The 17,137-nt window shown below is 43.9% G+C and overlaps 1 protein-coding gene across 1 annotated transcript in view; it reads left to right on the top strand.

The window, feature by feature from the left end:
• IL7R (interleukin 7 receptor) overlaps window positions 1–17,137 on the top strand; it is a 72,013-nt gene that overhangs the window by 38,087 nt on the left and 16,789 nt on the right. Inside the window, exon 5 of the mRNA XM_089689432.1 lies at window positions 14,043–14,084. Coding sequence (XP_089545558.1) covers window positions 14,043–14,084 — 42 coding nt within the window. The remainder of the gene's footprint in view (window positions 1–14,042; window positions 14,085–17,137) is intronic.

The following is a 17,137-nucleotide window of genomic DNA, read 5'->3' as shown; positions in this document are numbered from 1 at the left end:
CCCAAATCACATGTCAAAAAGCACCCAGAAATGGTTACAGACGGGAGAGTACTGAACTGGCCAGCAATAAGATCTCAGTCCCATAGAGCACCTGTGGAGAGATCTCAAAACAGCAGTTGGGAAAAGGAACCCTTCCAATATGAGAGACCTGGAGCAGTTGGAGAAAGAAGAGCGGTCCAAAATTCCAGTAGAGAGGTGGGAGAAACTCATTGATGGTTACAGGAAGCCATTGATTTCAGTTATTTTTTCCAAGGGGTATGCTATCAAATATTTTAATGAGGGAGCCAATAATTTTGTCCAGTCCATTCTTGAAGTTTTGCATGAAGTGTGTCAGATTTGGCTTTTTGTTTCTTCACTTTTTTGTGTCATACGAATACAAACAAAAGAAATAAACATTAGAATGTCTAAACATTTGTAATTGCAACAATTTTCTGAGCGAAGTAATTCATTATCTGACAGAAATCAGGGGGGGGGGGGGGGTATGGCGGCAGTATTTTTGGCCATGGCTGTAAGTAACCACAACAACTAGTAGAATTCAGACTGTGCACTTATCTTTTGTTACTAGCAGACTTCATGCTCACCAATGTTGCTTCAAAAAATTTGGTCATTAAAGCAGCAAGCTCCTAAAGCGGTAGTAAACTCAGCTGCCTTGTATCTAAATAAACCTTAGGGCAGTCATTGAAGTCACCACCAGATGCATCACTATATCAGCTACTTATAAATATGTTTCTATCATATATTTTTGCCTTACTTTTATATCCTCAGATGCTTGCAGAAGCCGGCGCCATATTGATTCCTCTCTGCCACATCCAACTCGCTATTGCTTCTGCCCTCTTTCTATGCTGCTGGCTAATCTTGTGCATGCACAGTAAGATTTATACTGAAATGTATTGGATGTAATTGTAATCCTGTATAATAATAATAATAATAATATGCTTTTACTGGTACCACATCCTTTTGTATAAGACACTGAAGAAAACTTGAAAAGACCCTAACATCTCTACCTAAAAGGACTTTAAATGTACCACACCAAGATTATATGTAAAAAATATATATGTTCATTATACAAACATTCTGTTAAAAAAGATATTTAAAAGCATAACATTTCAACAATATAGGTGTCACAAAAAAGACAAATACAGCAAATATATTTGATACTTATATTTGATACTGCAAATAGACAAAGCCCCAGATGGTCATAGTCATACAGATATCTCCAATGCGTTTCACAGGGACAATGCCCGCTTCTTCAGGTCTTCAGGGTGAACTATACACAGCTGTCAGGTGGCACGCACATACACCAAAAAAAAAAAAAAATACATATAGTACAGTTAACTTTTAGTTTGTTCAAGTATATGCATACTTATCAATAACATTTAATTACTGTTACATTGGTTGAAATGGTTTTCTTATGCAAGAAAATGTACTATAAGTAATTTTTTACATTTTTGGTGTAGATGCATGCCACGAGACAGCTATGTACTGGGGATGAGGAGGTGGTATAGGCTGCGATGATAGGGGTGAGGTATGTGCCATTTAAATATTTGAATTTCAGTTACATTTGTGTTTTTAAAAGGGTTTGTGATCCTCATTGACTTAGAGGCGCTTTTTTGCCTTGTTATGTACAATAGATACACCTAAAATGGGCGCCATGCTTTGTCGTCCTGACGTGGTGCCTCATGGTGTTGCTGCGCTGTGCCGCCTGTGTAGTGTGCGGGGGATGCTGCGTTTTGGAGCCATTTGTGAGGAGCCAGTCCAGCTGTGTTGCATCCATTGGCTGCTCTGGTGGAATGACTGAAATGGGTTAACAACATCTATGTCCCGTAGAGGAAGACCACACAAAGCCAAACTTCCTGTCCATAACCTCTGAGATCTACAAAGTGCTTATTTCAATATATATATATATATATAATTTTTTTTATATATATATTTTGTGTTAGAAATTTATGCATATCTCCATTTGAACAAAGATATATTTATTATAAGTATTTTTTTTCCTCCCAAAATATGGATTAACAATGAGTGAGGATGTTAGATGGAAGTTAGTTTGGGGAGAAGGGGTGTAGTTTGTAAACCTTGGAGAAACTGCATAAAAAGATATGACTAGTTATGGACTCAACCAGAATATGGGGTTTGTACATATATATATATATATATATATATATATATTGGTAATGCAAAAGCAATGATTCAAGAGGATCTAGTGGTCAATGGCGCACAAACACTTCTTTATTGACAATTCTAAAAACAGATGTAATGGCAACAGATGTAATACAAATCCCCTATTCTGGTTGAGTCCATAACTAGTCATATCTTTTCGTGCAGTTTCTCTATAGTTTGGTATCTAGGGACTCCCGGTTTACCTTTTGGTTGCATATATAGGTGCCTTGAGGCTTTTTCTTGGAGGTTTTGCAGTTTGTAAACTTTTTACCCCCCTGAATAACATGATAAACTTGTCAACTTATGGGACGGGCAACCTTTAAACCATTATATACTGTATTTTTTGATAGTCATTTGATCTGTATAGAAATTTCTTCTTTTTGTTTTCTTTTTTTTTTTTTGTATATTTTTTCATAGATAATAGAAGATTGCATATGTATGGAGACCTTAATGTCTATGTGCTTTTCTATATGCTATACCTATATATTATTTTCTCCTCTCCCATTTTTTTAAGGGATATATTTTATGTTTCCCTTTCAAACATCTACACCATATAAGGTTGGGTTGGTACTCATACTAGGTAGTGGTTGTAGCTTTACTCCTCTGGGCCAGACTGTTCATGACAGGTAACATTATACATTTTATCACTTTGATATGTGTATGATTATGTGAACATATTTACGTGTCTATGGATGTATGTGTTGAATATTGTATTTTCTTTGATTTTTTACTTTGCTTACTATTTATAGAACTTTGTGTTAGTTCTCCCTGAAGAAGCAGGCCTTGTCCCTGCAAAACACATTGAAGATATCTGCATGAATATGACCATCTGGGGTTATTTCTATTTGCAAAGTATCAGCTATATTTGCTAGTCTTTTTTGTGACACCTATATTGTTGAAATGTTATGCTTTTAAATATCTTTTTTTAATTTTTTTATATTTAACATGTATATTTTTTACATATAATCCTGGTGTGGTACCTTTTAAAGACCTATTAGGTATAGATGTTAGGGTCTTTTTAGGTTTTCTTTAGTAAGATTTAGCCAAGCCTCGTATTCATCCCAGTTTGCTAACTCAGCCAAGCATCAGCACTCCACCGATATTGCACATATTGCATATAATAGCAGGAGGTCAACCTTACTAATGGCCCACTGATCATGCCGTAGATCAAGAATAAATTGCACATGCCCCGGTGACATCAGTAAAGCGCAGCAGCACAGTGGCTAAGTGGTTTGCACTTCTGCCTGACAACACTAGGGTCATTGGTTCAAATCCCAACTGTGACACTACCTACCTGGAGTTTGCATGTTCTCCCTGTGCCTGCGTGGGTTTCCTCTGGGTACTGTGGTTTCCTCCCACACTCTACAGACATACTACTATGTTAATTAAATCCTATCTAAATTGGCCCTAGTATGTATGAATGTCAGTTAGGGACCTTAGATTGGATACTTCTTGGGGGCAGGAACTGATGTGAACATTTATAATACAGTATATGTAAAGCACTACATAAATTGGTCGCATGTAAGTACCTGTAATAAAGTAAAAGAAGAAATTGTGCCACATCTTTTGATGAGCTGAAGGTATAAAAGACATGGGACAGTATGTTACTTTGCACTGTTCATATTGAACTAAAGTATGCATTGAGAGTTTACTACCGCTTTAAAGAAATAAAATCATGTAATATAAGCGTTTGACAAGACATTCATTTAATATTGTAATCAATTAGGCAGTCCCTTGCACTACGTAGTTGTTGGTAGATCTAAAGGAGACTACTACAGTTGCAAGAAAAAGTATGTGAACCCCTTGGGATTACATGGAGTTTTGCATGAATTGGGCATAAAATGTGCTCTGAACGTCATCTAAGTCACAACAATAGAAGAACACAGTCTGCTGAACATAATACTACACAAACATTAGATGTTGCTCATTTGAGCATCTCCCTATAAATTTAGATCAGCTCATGGGGGAGATCTCTGATGGGGGGCACAGTCTCTGATGGGGTGCTGCTTCAGATTGAGTGCGGCTTCGAACGAGTGCATAGAAGAAGCAGTTAAACGCAGCAGTTGAACTAAAGCAGGAGAACCCAAGCAGCAGGAAGACACAACAACAGTAAGAAGCTCTACTGCATGCTGGAAGACTGCAAGCAAACACCCTGGGAAACCTCTTACATGCCTGAGACCCACTCTGTGTGCCTTTATATAATACGCCCCTCTTCTCATCATATTACTACCCTCTGTTCCCAAATCTCATTTCTCTACCCCTCTGCTCCACCCCACAACCTGTACATCTCCCCCTCACTGCTATCATCTCCCTACTACTGCTCTCTTCACCTCCCCAAAATGTCTCTTCCACTCCTCCTTCTCATTTTCCTCTCCTCCGTTCCCAAATTCCATTCACTATATCCCTCTGCCCCTCCCAAACATTTGTATATCGTGTCCTCACTGCTTCCCTCACCCCTCTATGGCACCCACCACCTCCTCCTATTACTCCGCTCTCCCACTGACCCCAACACCTCCACTAGGAGTTTCTCACGCTCCTGCACATCCCGCTCCCATGCCACCTTTCTCACCCTTCTCCTCCTCCTAGCCGCGGGGGACATCTCCCCAAATCCTGGCCCTCCACCTCCCTCACCCGCTCAACACCCTCCCACTTCCACGTCCTACTGCAACCCCCGCAACTTAGTATCTGTCTCCCTGCTCCCTAAAATCTCCCCCCCGTTTTCATGTGCACTCCTGAACGCCCGTTCGGTGTGCAACAAGCTTACCGCCATCCACGACCTCTTTGTTTCCCGCTCCCTCAACCTCCTGGCGATCACGGAAACCTGGATCCAGCCCACTGACTCTACCTCCCCTGCTGCACTCTCCTATGGAGGTCTCACCTGGACCCACTCACCCAGGCCTAACGGTCGTAAAGGTGGTGGGGTTGGTCTGCTCCTGTCACCGCAGAGCACCTTCCGAGTCCTCCCAAACCCCCCCTCCCTATCCTTCTCCTCCTTCGAGGCCCACTGCGTCCGACTATTCTCCCCAACCCCCCTGAAGATTGCTGTGATATACCGGCCTCCTGGATCCATACCCCGCTTCCTGGATGACTTCTCCTCCTGGCTACCATTCTTCCTCTCCTCTGAGCTACCCACCATAATTCTTGGGGATTTTAACATCCCTGTCAACCTCGACAACCCGGACACAGCCCGTCTCCTCCACCTAACCTCCTCCTTTGCACTTGCACAGTGCATACAATCCACCACCCACTCCGACGGAAATATCCTTGATCTTGTCTTCTCCAACCGATGCGCTCCCCACAACCTCACTAACACCCCCTTCCCTCTCTCTGACCACAACCTGATCACCTTCTCTATCTCCTCGTCCTCCAACGCCTACCCCTCCAAATGTCACACTACTACCAGCCGTAACCTCCGCAACCTTAACCCTGCCTCCCTCCACTCTGCAGCTGATCAACTCCACGACCGCATCCTCCCCCTGTCCTGCCCCGACTTGGCTTTGACCGCCTACAACAATGCGCTCTCAACAGCCCTTGACTCACTAGCGCCTTTAACCACACGCAACACCAGACCCCGACCGCTCCAGCCCTGGCAGACTGATCACACCAAAACCCTCAAACGACAAAGTCGTGCCCTAGAGCGACTATGGCGCAAAACCAAATCCAAACAAGCCTTCACCCGCTACAAATCTGCCTTCCGCACCTACACCTCCTCCCTCCATGCTGCCAAACAGGCCTACTTCTTGACCCTCATCAAGGCCCTCTCCTTCAATCCTCGCCGACTCTTCTCTGCCTTCAACTCTCTACTCTCTCCACCCCCACCTCCACCCAGCACCTCACTCACTGCCCTTGAGATTGCCAATCACTTCAAAAACAAAATTGACACAATTCGCAAGGACATTGCCGCAACTCACACGCCCTCTCAACCTGTCCCCTCTCACACAGCTACCCCCTTATCCCCCCTCCCCCTCGACATAACCCGCAGGGACCTCGTCGCTGCTCAAACTCTCTCCAACCCCCTTCACCCTCACTCAGCTACCCCCTCATCACCCCTCTCCCACGGCCCCACCACTGCTCTGACCTCCTCTTCCACCCCACCCTACATTCCTCATACTGAAGCTCCCCCAACACTCCACACCTTTGACCTTACTACCATCGAGGAAGTCTCCAAGACTCTCTCTGATGCCCGCCTCACCACCTGCCCCCTCGACCCTATCCCCTCACAACTCCTACGACCTTCCTCCTCCTCCATCCTACGCTCCCTCACCCACATCTTCAATCTCTCCCTCTCCTCAGGCACTTTCCCCTCCCCTCTGAAACATGCACACATCACCCCCATACTTAAAAAGCCCTCCCTGGACCCCAATGACCCGAACAACCTCAGACCCATCTCCCTGCTCCCATTTACATCTAAACTCCTCGAGCGCCTAGTCTACACCCGCCTATGCTCTCACCTCAACGACAACAACCTCCTCGATCCCCTACAGTCCGGCTTCCGTCCCCTACACTCCACCGAAACTGCCTTACTCAAACTCTCCAACGACCTGCTAACCGCCAAAGCTAATGGACACTATTCAGTGCTCCTACTCCTTGACCTCTCTGCGGCCTTCGACACAGTCGACCACCCCCTCCGCCTCAAAAAACTACACTCCCTCGGCCTCAGAGATTCTGCTCTCTCCTGGATCTCATCCTACCTGTCACAACGCTCTTTCAGCGTTACCTATAATGCTACCACCTCCCCCTCACTCCCCCTCTCTGTTGGGGTCCCTCAAGGCTCTGTCCTCGGGCCCCTTCTCTTCTCCATCTATACCTCCTCCCTTGGCCAACTCATACACTCTCACGGCTTCAACTACCACCTCTATGCCGACGACACACAAATCTATCTCTCAACCCCCCACCTCACCCCCTTGGTCTCAGCCCGAATCACACACCTACTGAGCGACATATCAGACTGGATGTCGCTCCACTTCCTTAAATTGAACCTCTCCAAAACCGAGTTTCTTGTCTTCCCCCCAGCCCGGACACCACCCCCCATTGATTTCTCCGTCACATCCAACAACGCTACCATCAAACCTGCCCTGCAGGCCAGAGTACTGGGTGTCATTCTGGACTCCAACCTATCCTTCCAGCCCCAAGTCCAATCTTTAACAAACTCGTGCAGACTCCACCTCCGCAACATCGCCAATATCCGCACGTTCCTAACCCCAGAAACCACTAAACAGCTCATCCACTCCCTCATCATATCACGACTCGACTACTGCAACTCCCTCCTCACTGGCCTGCCTCGCCGCTGGCTATCCCCTCTTCAGTCCATCCTGAACACGGCTGCCAGACTCATTCACCTTTCCAACCGCTCTGTCTCCGCCACCCCCCTCTGCCAATCCCTCCACTGGCTTCCGATTGCGCAACGGATCAAATTCAAAATCCTAACGCTGACGTACAAAGCTGTCCACCATACTGCCCCGAACTACATCACTGACCTAATATCCAAGTACCGCCCAGCACGCACACTCCGCTCCTCACAAGACCTCCTTCTCTCTAGTTCCCTGGTCTCCTCCTCCCATGCCCGCCTCCAGGACTTCTCCAGGGTGTCACCCATCCTCTGGAACTCCCTGCCCCAACCCATCAGATTATCACCTACTCTCCTCTCCTTTAGGCGCACCCTGAAAACCCATCTCTTCAGGGAAGCCTACCCCACCCCCTGCTAACTTGCCTCCCTCCTCCACTCTTCCTACCACTCCATCCCCCACAGCTATCTCCTCCTGTACCACCACCCCCTCCCTCCTAGATTGTAAGCTCGAAAGAGCAGGGCCCTCGATCCCCTCATGTTTTGCATTGTATTGGTATTGTTCTGTCACATGTTCTGTCCCCCTTTGTAATGTACAGCGCTGAGCGAACTATTGGCGCTTTATAAATACTGTATAATAATAATAATAATAATGTTGCCATGGTTTAATTGCACATAACATGTAAACATTCACAGTGCAGGGAGGAAAAAGTATGTGAGGCTCTAGCTTAATGACTTCTCCCAGAGCTAATTGGAGCCAGGAGTGACCCAACCTTGACTCCTTGCAACTGTATACGATTGTAATCTGTGGTCAGTTGTACCTGTCACTTTAATAGCACATCTACTCATAGTCTGTATTCTCCACTGACTCTCTATTGGGTCAAGGATAGAATTCAAACTTCAACACCCTAGATCAAACCACACTAGACATGAGATCACAGCGCTGTCAGTTCCCTAGCTCCGCTGAGAACTCATTGTGCTCTCCGCCAATGATCAAACTTTTGCTGACATACCCCCTGCACAGTCATTCACTGGGAAGACCAGTGTGCTGCTGTGCCCCCCCCCCCTTTCATCTCTCTGAGCCCCTTATGCAGCTGAGAATGGAGATTATGTGATCATTTAAAAAAAAGGGTGTACAATGTATTTTATAATGTTTTTTTTATATGTATACAGAAATGTTTCGACTTTCTTTTCTGTTTTAAAGTTGAATGGGTTGTTTTACAAGGTGAGGGTTTACATATTTTTTCCAAACTCTTATCTAAAACTTCTCCAGTTTCAAACTTCTTCACGCTGTCAGATCAGGAGCATGGCAGTAAACCTCTGGGCTCCAGTGTAAATTTTGCACCAAGAAAACATCCCATTTGCTGGACCAACATCTGCATTTCAGTCCCCTCCCCCCCCCCCCCTCTTCTTAACCCCTAATTCATGCTGCAGAATAAGTGGAAAGGTGCTAAACATCCTGAGGGCCAGTTCACAGCACAGTGATGGTTACCCATAGGTCTTCTGCACTTAGTCTTGTGGTCACTATCATATGCATACTTCAAAAGCCCATCAAGAACATTCAAACTTAAAAGAGCCAAAGCTCTTCGATCTATACTTCTCCTGTGGGTCACAGGAGAAGTATATACTATATACTCCTGTGACCGATATTCAGCCATCAGCAGGCTAAAGTCCACTGTTCACTGACATCAGAGCCCGTCCAGGCTCTGCAGGGATCCTGACAATAATATCAAGATCCACCCAGATGTCTAATCAACAGCTGGCTCAGACTCTCAGAGTGCTGTTGAGAACCTGAGCCAGCTGCTTCTGCCCCCTCCATAGCCCGGCGCTCCAGTGAGCAATGACTGTGCTCAGAATGGACCCGAGAACTGCTGATCTACTGAGATTTTCACACATAATGATCTCTAGGGTTTACAGAGAATAGTGCGAAAAAGAGAAAATATCCATTGAGCAGTAGTTGTGTGGACGAAAAATGCCTTGTTGTTGTCAGAGGTCAGAGGAGAAGACCACACTGAGTGTCACTCCTTTCCAGGGGCGGACTGACCATTTGGAAACTCGGGCACTGCCTGAGGGCCCGGGGTCAGTAGGGGGCCCCATGGGATGCCCCTGGTACCTTTTTCATAGGCTTTTTTGAGTTTGGGCAAGGACACGGGCCCCATGATCCCCTAATGCCCCTGCTCCTGTCACGGGCCCCATAAGTTGTCAGTCCGCCCCTGCTCCTGTCAGCTAAGAACAGGAAACAGAGGCTACATTTCACACAGGATCAACAAAATTGGACAATAGACGATTGGAAAAACTATTCCTGGTCTGATGAGTTTCGATTTCAGCTGCGACATTCAGATGGTAGGGTCAGAATTTGACTTAAACAACATGAAAGCATGGATCCATCCTGCCTTGTATCAATGGTTCAGGCTGGTGGTGGTGGTGTAATGGTGGTGTAATGGTGTGGGGGATATTTTCTTGGCACACTTTGGTACCAATTGAGCATCGTTTAAATGCCACAGTCAACCTGAGTATTGTTGCTGACCATGTCCATCCCTTTATGACTATAGTGTACCCATCTTCTGATGGCTCCTTCCAGCAGGATAACGCACCATGTCACAAAGCTCAAATCATCTCAAACTGGTTTATTGAACATGAAAATGAGTTCACTGCACTCCAAAGGCCTCAGCCATCACTAGATCTCAATCCAATAGAGCACCTATTGGGATGTGATGAAACTGGAGATTTGCATCATGGATATGCAGCCGACAAATCTGCAGCAATTGTGTGATGCTATCATGTCAATATGGACCAAAATCTCTGGGGATTGTTTCCAACACCTAGTTGAATCTATGCCACAAAGAATTAAGGCAGTTCTGAAGGCAAAAGGGGGTCCAACCCCATACTAGCAAGGTGTAACTAATAAATTGGCTAATGAGTATATATAGATTATATAAGAACACAGAGACGTAACTGGAACCTTCAGGGCCCCAGTGCAAGAAACCATAAAGGGCCCCCCTGACCCCCAGCCGGGGATCCCCATGGTGGTGGAACGCTAGGGCCCGGTTGCCTTTTACAACCCTGGTAGTTCCCAAACTGGTGTCAGTATTTTTTTAATATTGTTACTTTTTTAAATTATTTTTTACCAATTTATTTATTTATTACAATTTTATTTTTTTTATTATTTTTTACAATTGCTTAGGAGCCCCTGTGGGAGCTTTGGTGAGATATCAGGGGTCTAAACAGACCTTTAATGTTTAACTTTTGAGACAAAGAATGGAGATTAAGAACACAGCCCTCAATCTCCTACTATGCAGCCTCAGCAGCAAAGAATGAATGGACAGGAATTGATCTGTACAGAGGCTTCCCGTTCATTCATAAACTGAATCACAGTAAACACAGTTTACTATGCCTCAGTTATAAATTAACAGAGTCAGTGATCAGTATGGACACAGCTACCCATTGTATAGACAAGTAGAGCAAGTGACAGCGGGGATCAGAGGGTGAGAGCTAGAGGTGGCAGACTGGAGTTCCGTCATTTTCTGGCTGCAAAACTGGGTGGGAGAGCCACATGACAAGGTCTGGCTCAAGGGCCCCCCTGGAGCATGGTGCCAGGCCGCAGTTGCGACCCCTGTAGGCACATTTTCTCTTTCAATTTGCCTAAACCCAGTGTCGCATACCTTTTAGAATTGCAAGTAATTAGGTTCTTACACGATAGAAGATCTTCAGCTGTCATAGACCCCATGTCCACTCTAGAAATTAGTAAACCCAAATTTTTAAATGCAAGATTCTGTTTCCCACCTCAAACCAAAATCAAAATATTGACTGAACTGCAATAAGATTGGAAACAACAGGCGTTAAGCTCTCTTGGCTCTTGGTTTAAAATCCGATCATGGGACACTCTCTGCATTGAGTTTCTAAGTTCAACCTATGTTTCTAGTTTTGGATAGCAAGTGCAAGAGTTAGATTCCTTGGAAGGTCCACCCTTGGTGACATCACCCCTGCTTCTTGTCATGTCTTTGGGAAGGGAAGGGGAGATCACCCTAGATGGGGACACAATCAAAATGGGGCTCTATTTCAAATAATTACTGCATGCAAGGAATAACAATTGCACACCACAAGTAAATATTTCAACACGCTAGTCAGACTTTTTTAGGAGAACATAATAAACAAATGTAATGAAGTCATTCAGCTTAGTGACTGTCTGGTCAAAGCTGAGAGTGCTATAATACTGAAGCCAACTGCATTGTCTGCCATGTATCAGTGTTCCTTCTGGAGGCTACAAATCTATATATTAAATACTGTTATTCCAATTTAACACAACAAGCACCTGGAGTACATCTAAAGCCATTTTGTTTGTTTTATAAATTTTAGGGCAGGACCCCGCCAAGTTCTTATTGCTGTCTTTGTCCATCTTGGAAAAATTCATGCTTGCTGTTTGTTGTGGTTATCATAGTGTAGCCATTCTGTCTTAAACAGGGGCTACAACCTAAATTTAAGTTTTGGTTGGGTGGTAGCCTAAACTGATTGTATAGGTTTTTCACTTAGTCTTTCCCTAAGCTCAAGTTGGGTTGTGATTTCTCACTGAAGCAAGTAGGTGTCACCAATACCACTGGCAATAATAGGAGATTTCATAACAAGACCACCAAGCCAACCCAATAGGAGGTTCAGGCCACTGGTGCATGCTGGGGAAGAGGGGGATAAATACTTGGGATAGGTCTTGTCATCACTCTCTTCCCCCAGGCTGAGGCCTGGGGAGGTGCTGCTGGATTTTGCTCTGCTATTAGGCCCAATAGTCTGCGTGGGGATCTAACATGTACTGAATATGGGCTTAGGTCCCAAGTGGTCCTGGAGCTGTTCTACCACTTGTTGGAGAAGGCCAGGAATAAGGCTGGTTTCTCGCAGGCCTTGGCAAATCACTTAGAGGACGCACTGAGCCAAGGAAACAGAAAGAGATTACAGTGTTGCCGGGTTGGATTAAAGGTTCTGGCACTGGGCTTTTTTTAGCAGGAACACAGGGGAACACTAATGGCATTTCCAGAACTGAAAGTATGTAATGCAGGGGGTGCTAATGTCTGCTGGATGGTCTATTGATGCTAGCTGTTAGGGGATCTATTCTCATTGGGGGGTCTCTATTGTTATGGGGGTCTTTTGTTGCCGGGGAGGTCTATTGTTGCAGGGGGATTTGTTGTTGCTGGGGAGGTCTATTGTTGCTTGTGTGGGATCTATTGTTTCTGGTTGTTAATTATTGCTGGGAGTGATCTGCTGTTGAAGGAGGGGTCTACTGTTGCTGGCTACTAGTGGATCTTTTGTTGCTGGTGGGGGCATTGCTTCTGGGGTGGGTCTATTGTTACTGGAGGAAGTCTATTGATGCTGGGGGAGTCTATTGTGGCTGGCTGAAGGAGATTGCTTTTTTGGTTCTTTAATCTCTAAAAAAAGCAGTACTGGGAGGTGGCTAGGGGATGGAACCAAGAGACAGTGCTCGTATGTGAGTAGGATCAGAGACAAGAGGTGATTCAGATGAGGGGGGAGTACCTGCATCTATTCTCTGAGAAAAAAAGCCCTGAATTTGGATCTGGAGAGTCTGTAAGTGATCTGCTTGGTAATATGGACCCCCAACTCCATAACTGTTCTCCAACAAAATCTTTAAAAATATAAAAGTGACGGTCTCCTAATGTTCTTTGTCAGTCCCCCATTGTAGCTATGGACTTTGGCCCTGGGGTAAAATGCTGGTCCACTCCCTGCCTCTGGAGGTGCCACCATACATCTGGAGTATCAGGGGGTGCTACAATTGTAATCCAGACTAAAAGTAAAGGGACATTTTACATTTTTGATTTCACTAAAATGGGGACAGAGGAAAAAACTTCCAACTGGAACACCTGTTCTGGTAACAACACTAAAAGAAGGTATTTTCATTTCTTTTCAGAAATTATATAACAAACATTGTTATGAGGTGGGGGTGCCATCACCCCAAATGACTATAGAAAAATTGAAGGGGAAAATACCCCCAAAGAGAAAATGGACTATTTCGGCACCCAAAGGACAACACAGTCATAAAAACAATCATATTTTATAATGTTGTCTCCTCTACATCTTGTGATACCAATATGTAACATGTCATTTGTAACCCTATGAGATATTGTATTTTAACTGTTATGTTTCTAGTTCAGAGTAATCTTTGATTTTTCCTCCTGAGGAAGCAGATTATTTCCCCGAAACATGTAGAGGAGTCAACATTAACCGCTATGGGGGGTGGAGCTGTAACAACCATAACCTTTGTGAATTATAAGACCATGCTGTTAAATCTTTGTGATTTTAGTATAAATTTATGTACATGTGTGATCCAAAAATTCTTTGTGTATTAATAAAAATTTAGTGTTTTTATGACTATGTTGTCCTTTAGGTGCTGAGATAGTCCATTTTCTCTTGGGGTATTTTTCACCTTCAATTTTTCTTTTCAGAAATATCCTCTCACTTTCTGTTTCACCATGAAGCAGGATTTGAAGAAAAAGCTCCCCAATTGGACAAAAAAAAGAGACATTGTTACATTATTATTTGAATGAATTAATTAATATGAATGAATTAAATATTTTTTATGTACTTATGTTTGCTGCAGGTATGTGGAAATGAAAATATAGGCAATGGAGAGTACAAAGTGGTAAGTGTTAAAACAGAAATATTGAAAGACATTTTAACAGACCTGTCATTAAAATCTACTCCACATACAGTTATGGCCAAAAATATCAGCACCCCTGCTGTTATGTGTTTCTGTGTGCCAGATGGAGCATGGAGAAGTGAAAGAGCAGCAAAGAATTGTCTAAGGATTTGAGAACAAAAATTGTGGAAAAGCATGGACAATCTCAGGGTTACAAGTCCATCTCCAGAGATCTTACTGTTCCTGTGTCCACTGTGCACAACATTGTCGAAAAATTTATAGCTCATGGCACTGTAGCTAAGAGAGCCAGATTGGAGTTTGCCAAAATGTACCCGAGGAAGACAAAATCCTTTTGGGGAATGTGCTGTGGAGAGATGAAACAAAATTACAGCTTTTTGGTAAAGCCCATTATTCTACTGTTTTCAGAAAAAGAAATGAGGCTTTAAAAAAGAAAAGAATACAGTCCCTACAGTTAAATATGGTGGAGGTTCACTGATGTTTTGGGGTTGCTTTGCTGCTTCAGGCACTGGATGTCTTGACAGTGTGCATGGCATTATGAAATCTGAAGACTACCAAAGAATTCTGGGGTGCAATGTAGGGCCCAGTGTCAGAAAGTTGGGTCTCTGTCAGAGGTTATGGGTCTTACAGCAGGACAATGACCCAAATCATGTCAAAGAGCACCCAGAAATGGTTTCAGACAAAGCGCTGGAGAGGACTGAATTGGCCAGCAATGAGTCCAGATCTCAATCCCATAGAGCTCCTGTGGAGATATCTCAAAACAGCAGTTGGGAAAAGGAACCCTTCCAATCTGAGGGACCTGGAGTAGTTGGAGAAAGAAGAGTGGTCCAAAATTCCAGTAGAGAGGTGGGAGAAACTCATTGATGATTACAGAAAGAGATTGATTTGAGTTATTGTTTCCAAGGGGGTGCTACAAAATATAAAATTGAGGGTGCCAATAATTTTGCCCAGTCCATCTTTAGACTTTTTGGGTGGAATGTGTCAGATTAAGCTTTTTCTTTCTCCACTTTTTTGTGTTACACCAATACAAAGAAAATAAATAAACATTAGAATGCCAAAACTTTTGTAATTGCCACAATGTTCTGGGCAAAGTGGTGCTTTATCTGACAGAAATTCAGGGGTGACAATATTTTTGGCCACAACTGTAAATCATGCTATGTTTAAGAAATAAAAATACCTGTCAATTGCCATTATTGACCACTTTATCTCCAGAGCTAATTTTTAATTGTTTTTCTTTTTTTTTGCACACATGCTAAAATCTACAATTTTGGCTACAAAATTACTTAAAACCCCCCAAACATACATTTTCTGAAAGCAGAGGCCCTATAGAATAAATAAATGGCAGTTGCATTTTTTTTTATTTTACAAAATATTTGTTCAACTGTTCATCAAATCTATATTTTCAAGAAAAAGTACACTAATATTAATTTTAGTGAACACAAATACAATAAAAGTGTAGTTGCAAAATCCCACCGCACACGTTCCTGCATTGAACAACGACTGTATGTATAGTGGGTGCTGTAGCAACCAACGGCTGGAACAGTGATACATCAAGAAATAGAAATATCGCCAACACACCGGATTTCTCCAATATGGGTCTAAAGCTTTTAATGTGTAATCACATAGTTACAAGGAAAGCAACGTTTTCAGAGTCTCACAGGACCCCTTCATCAGGCTTTTGATGTTACATGCCTGATGAAGGGGTCCTGCGAGACTCCGAAAACATTGAATTTCCTTGTAACTATGTGATTACACATTAAAAGCCATGGACCCATATTGGAGAAACCCGGTGTGCTGGCGATATTTCTATTTCTAAATACAATAAAAGCCCCATTTTATTTTTATTTTTTTAAAAATGAGGTTTTGTTGAATAAATAAATATAAATAGGTTAAGCCATAAAACTGCAGTACCTCAAATTATCAGTAGGCAATACTTTATATGCCTTTTACATTTTTAGACGAGTCTTCAATTCTGGAGCATATAGAACACACCTAAGTAGCTTAATACCCTGGGCACATCGGGTGCGACTTGGCATGCGATTTGCAGGTCATGCGACTTGCAAATCGCATGCCTATTGTCCGCAATTAAAGCGGTCAAACCGGTGCAGTTCTGAGCCGCACAGATTTATAAAATAGTACATGCACTACTTTTGGTGCAATTTGCATAGACATCTGTGTCAGATGTCTTGCAAATTGCACCTGAGATTGGCATCTCATCGGGCTTTGAAATCGTGTGACTTCACTGTTATTCGCCAGATTTCAAAGTTGGGCTTGATGTGACAGGGGGGGGGGGGGGTAAGTGCTTAAACACAAATTGCTGTGTCTGAGCTCAAAACATCTATGACCGGCTTTAAAAACGTTGTCAGATTTTTACTCTCTGTTTGTCCTGGTGATCATTGACTCCGGTATGGAAGTTAGTGATTGTTAAGAATTAAATGAAAAATGTGATACTTACCTGATCTATAGAATGGGTTTGCACAGAGCAGTCCCAATCAGCCTCTTCTGGCTGTGATTGACAACATCTCTCGCTACTGTCTCTAGGCCAATGAGGAGAAAGCCTAGAAAGCCTCTGGGGGGGGCAGGGGAGCTGCATGCAGAAGATTTTTCACCTTAACCTCTTTCGGCCGAGAGTACGCAAATATGCAGCCTCTCAGCGGGTGGGCCTTGACCAAATGTAAACAAACTTGTGCTGGCACCAGGGGCGGACTGACAACTCATGGGGCCCCCGGGCAATAGGGGATCATGGGGCCCCTGTGTCCTTGTCAAACTCAAAAAAGCCTATGAAAAAGGTACCAGGGGCATCTCATGGAGCCCCCTACTGACCCCCGGCCCTTGGGCAGTGCCCAAGTTTCCAAATGGTCAGTCCGCCCCTGGCCGGCACGTTTACCTACTTGTGATCGGGAGCTTTCCTATCATGTGACCGCTGCGACAGCCAAACACGGCAGTCACATGATCATAAACCGCACCCCACGTAATCCGGGAGACGCCGGCATTGAATGTTCTGCCTATAGAACCAGTTTAAGGAAAATTCAAAATGT

Source organism: Staurois parvus, unplaced genomic scaffold (assembly GCF_062004578.1).
Source record: "Staurois parvus isolate SC_StPar_1 unplaced genomic scaffold, SC_StPar_1.0 ptg000475l, whole genome shotgun sequence".
Classification (NCBI taxonomy): domain Eukaryota; kingdom Metazoa; phylum Chordata; class Amphibia; order Anura; family Ranidae; genus Staurois; species Staurois parvus.
This window is presented reverse-complemented; position numbering and strand designations above follow the sequence as displayed.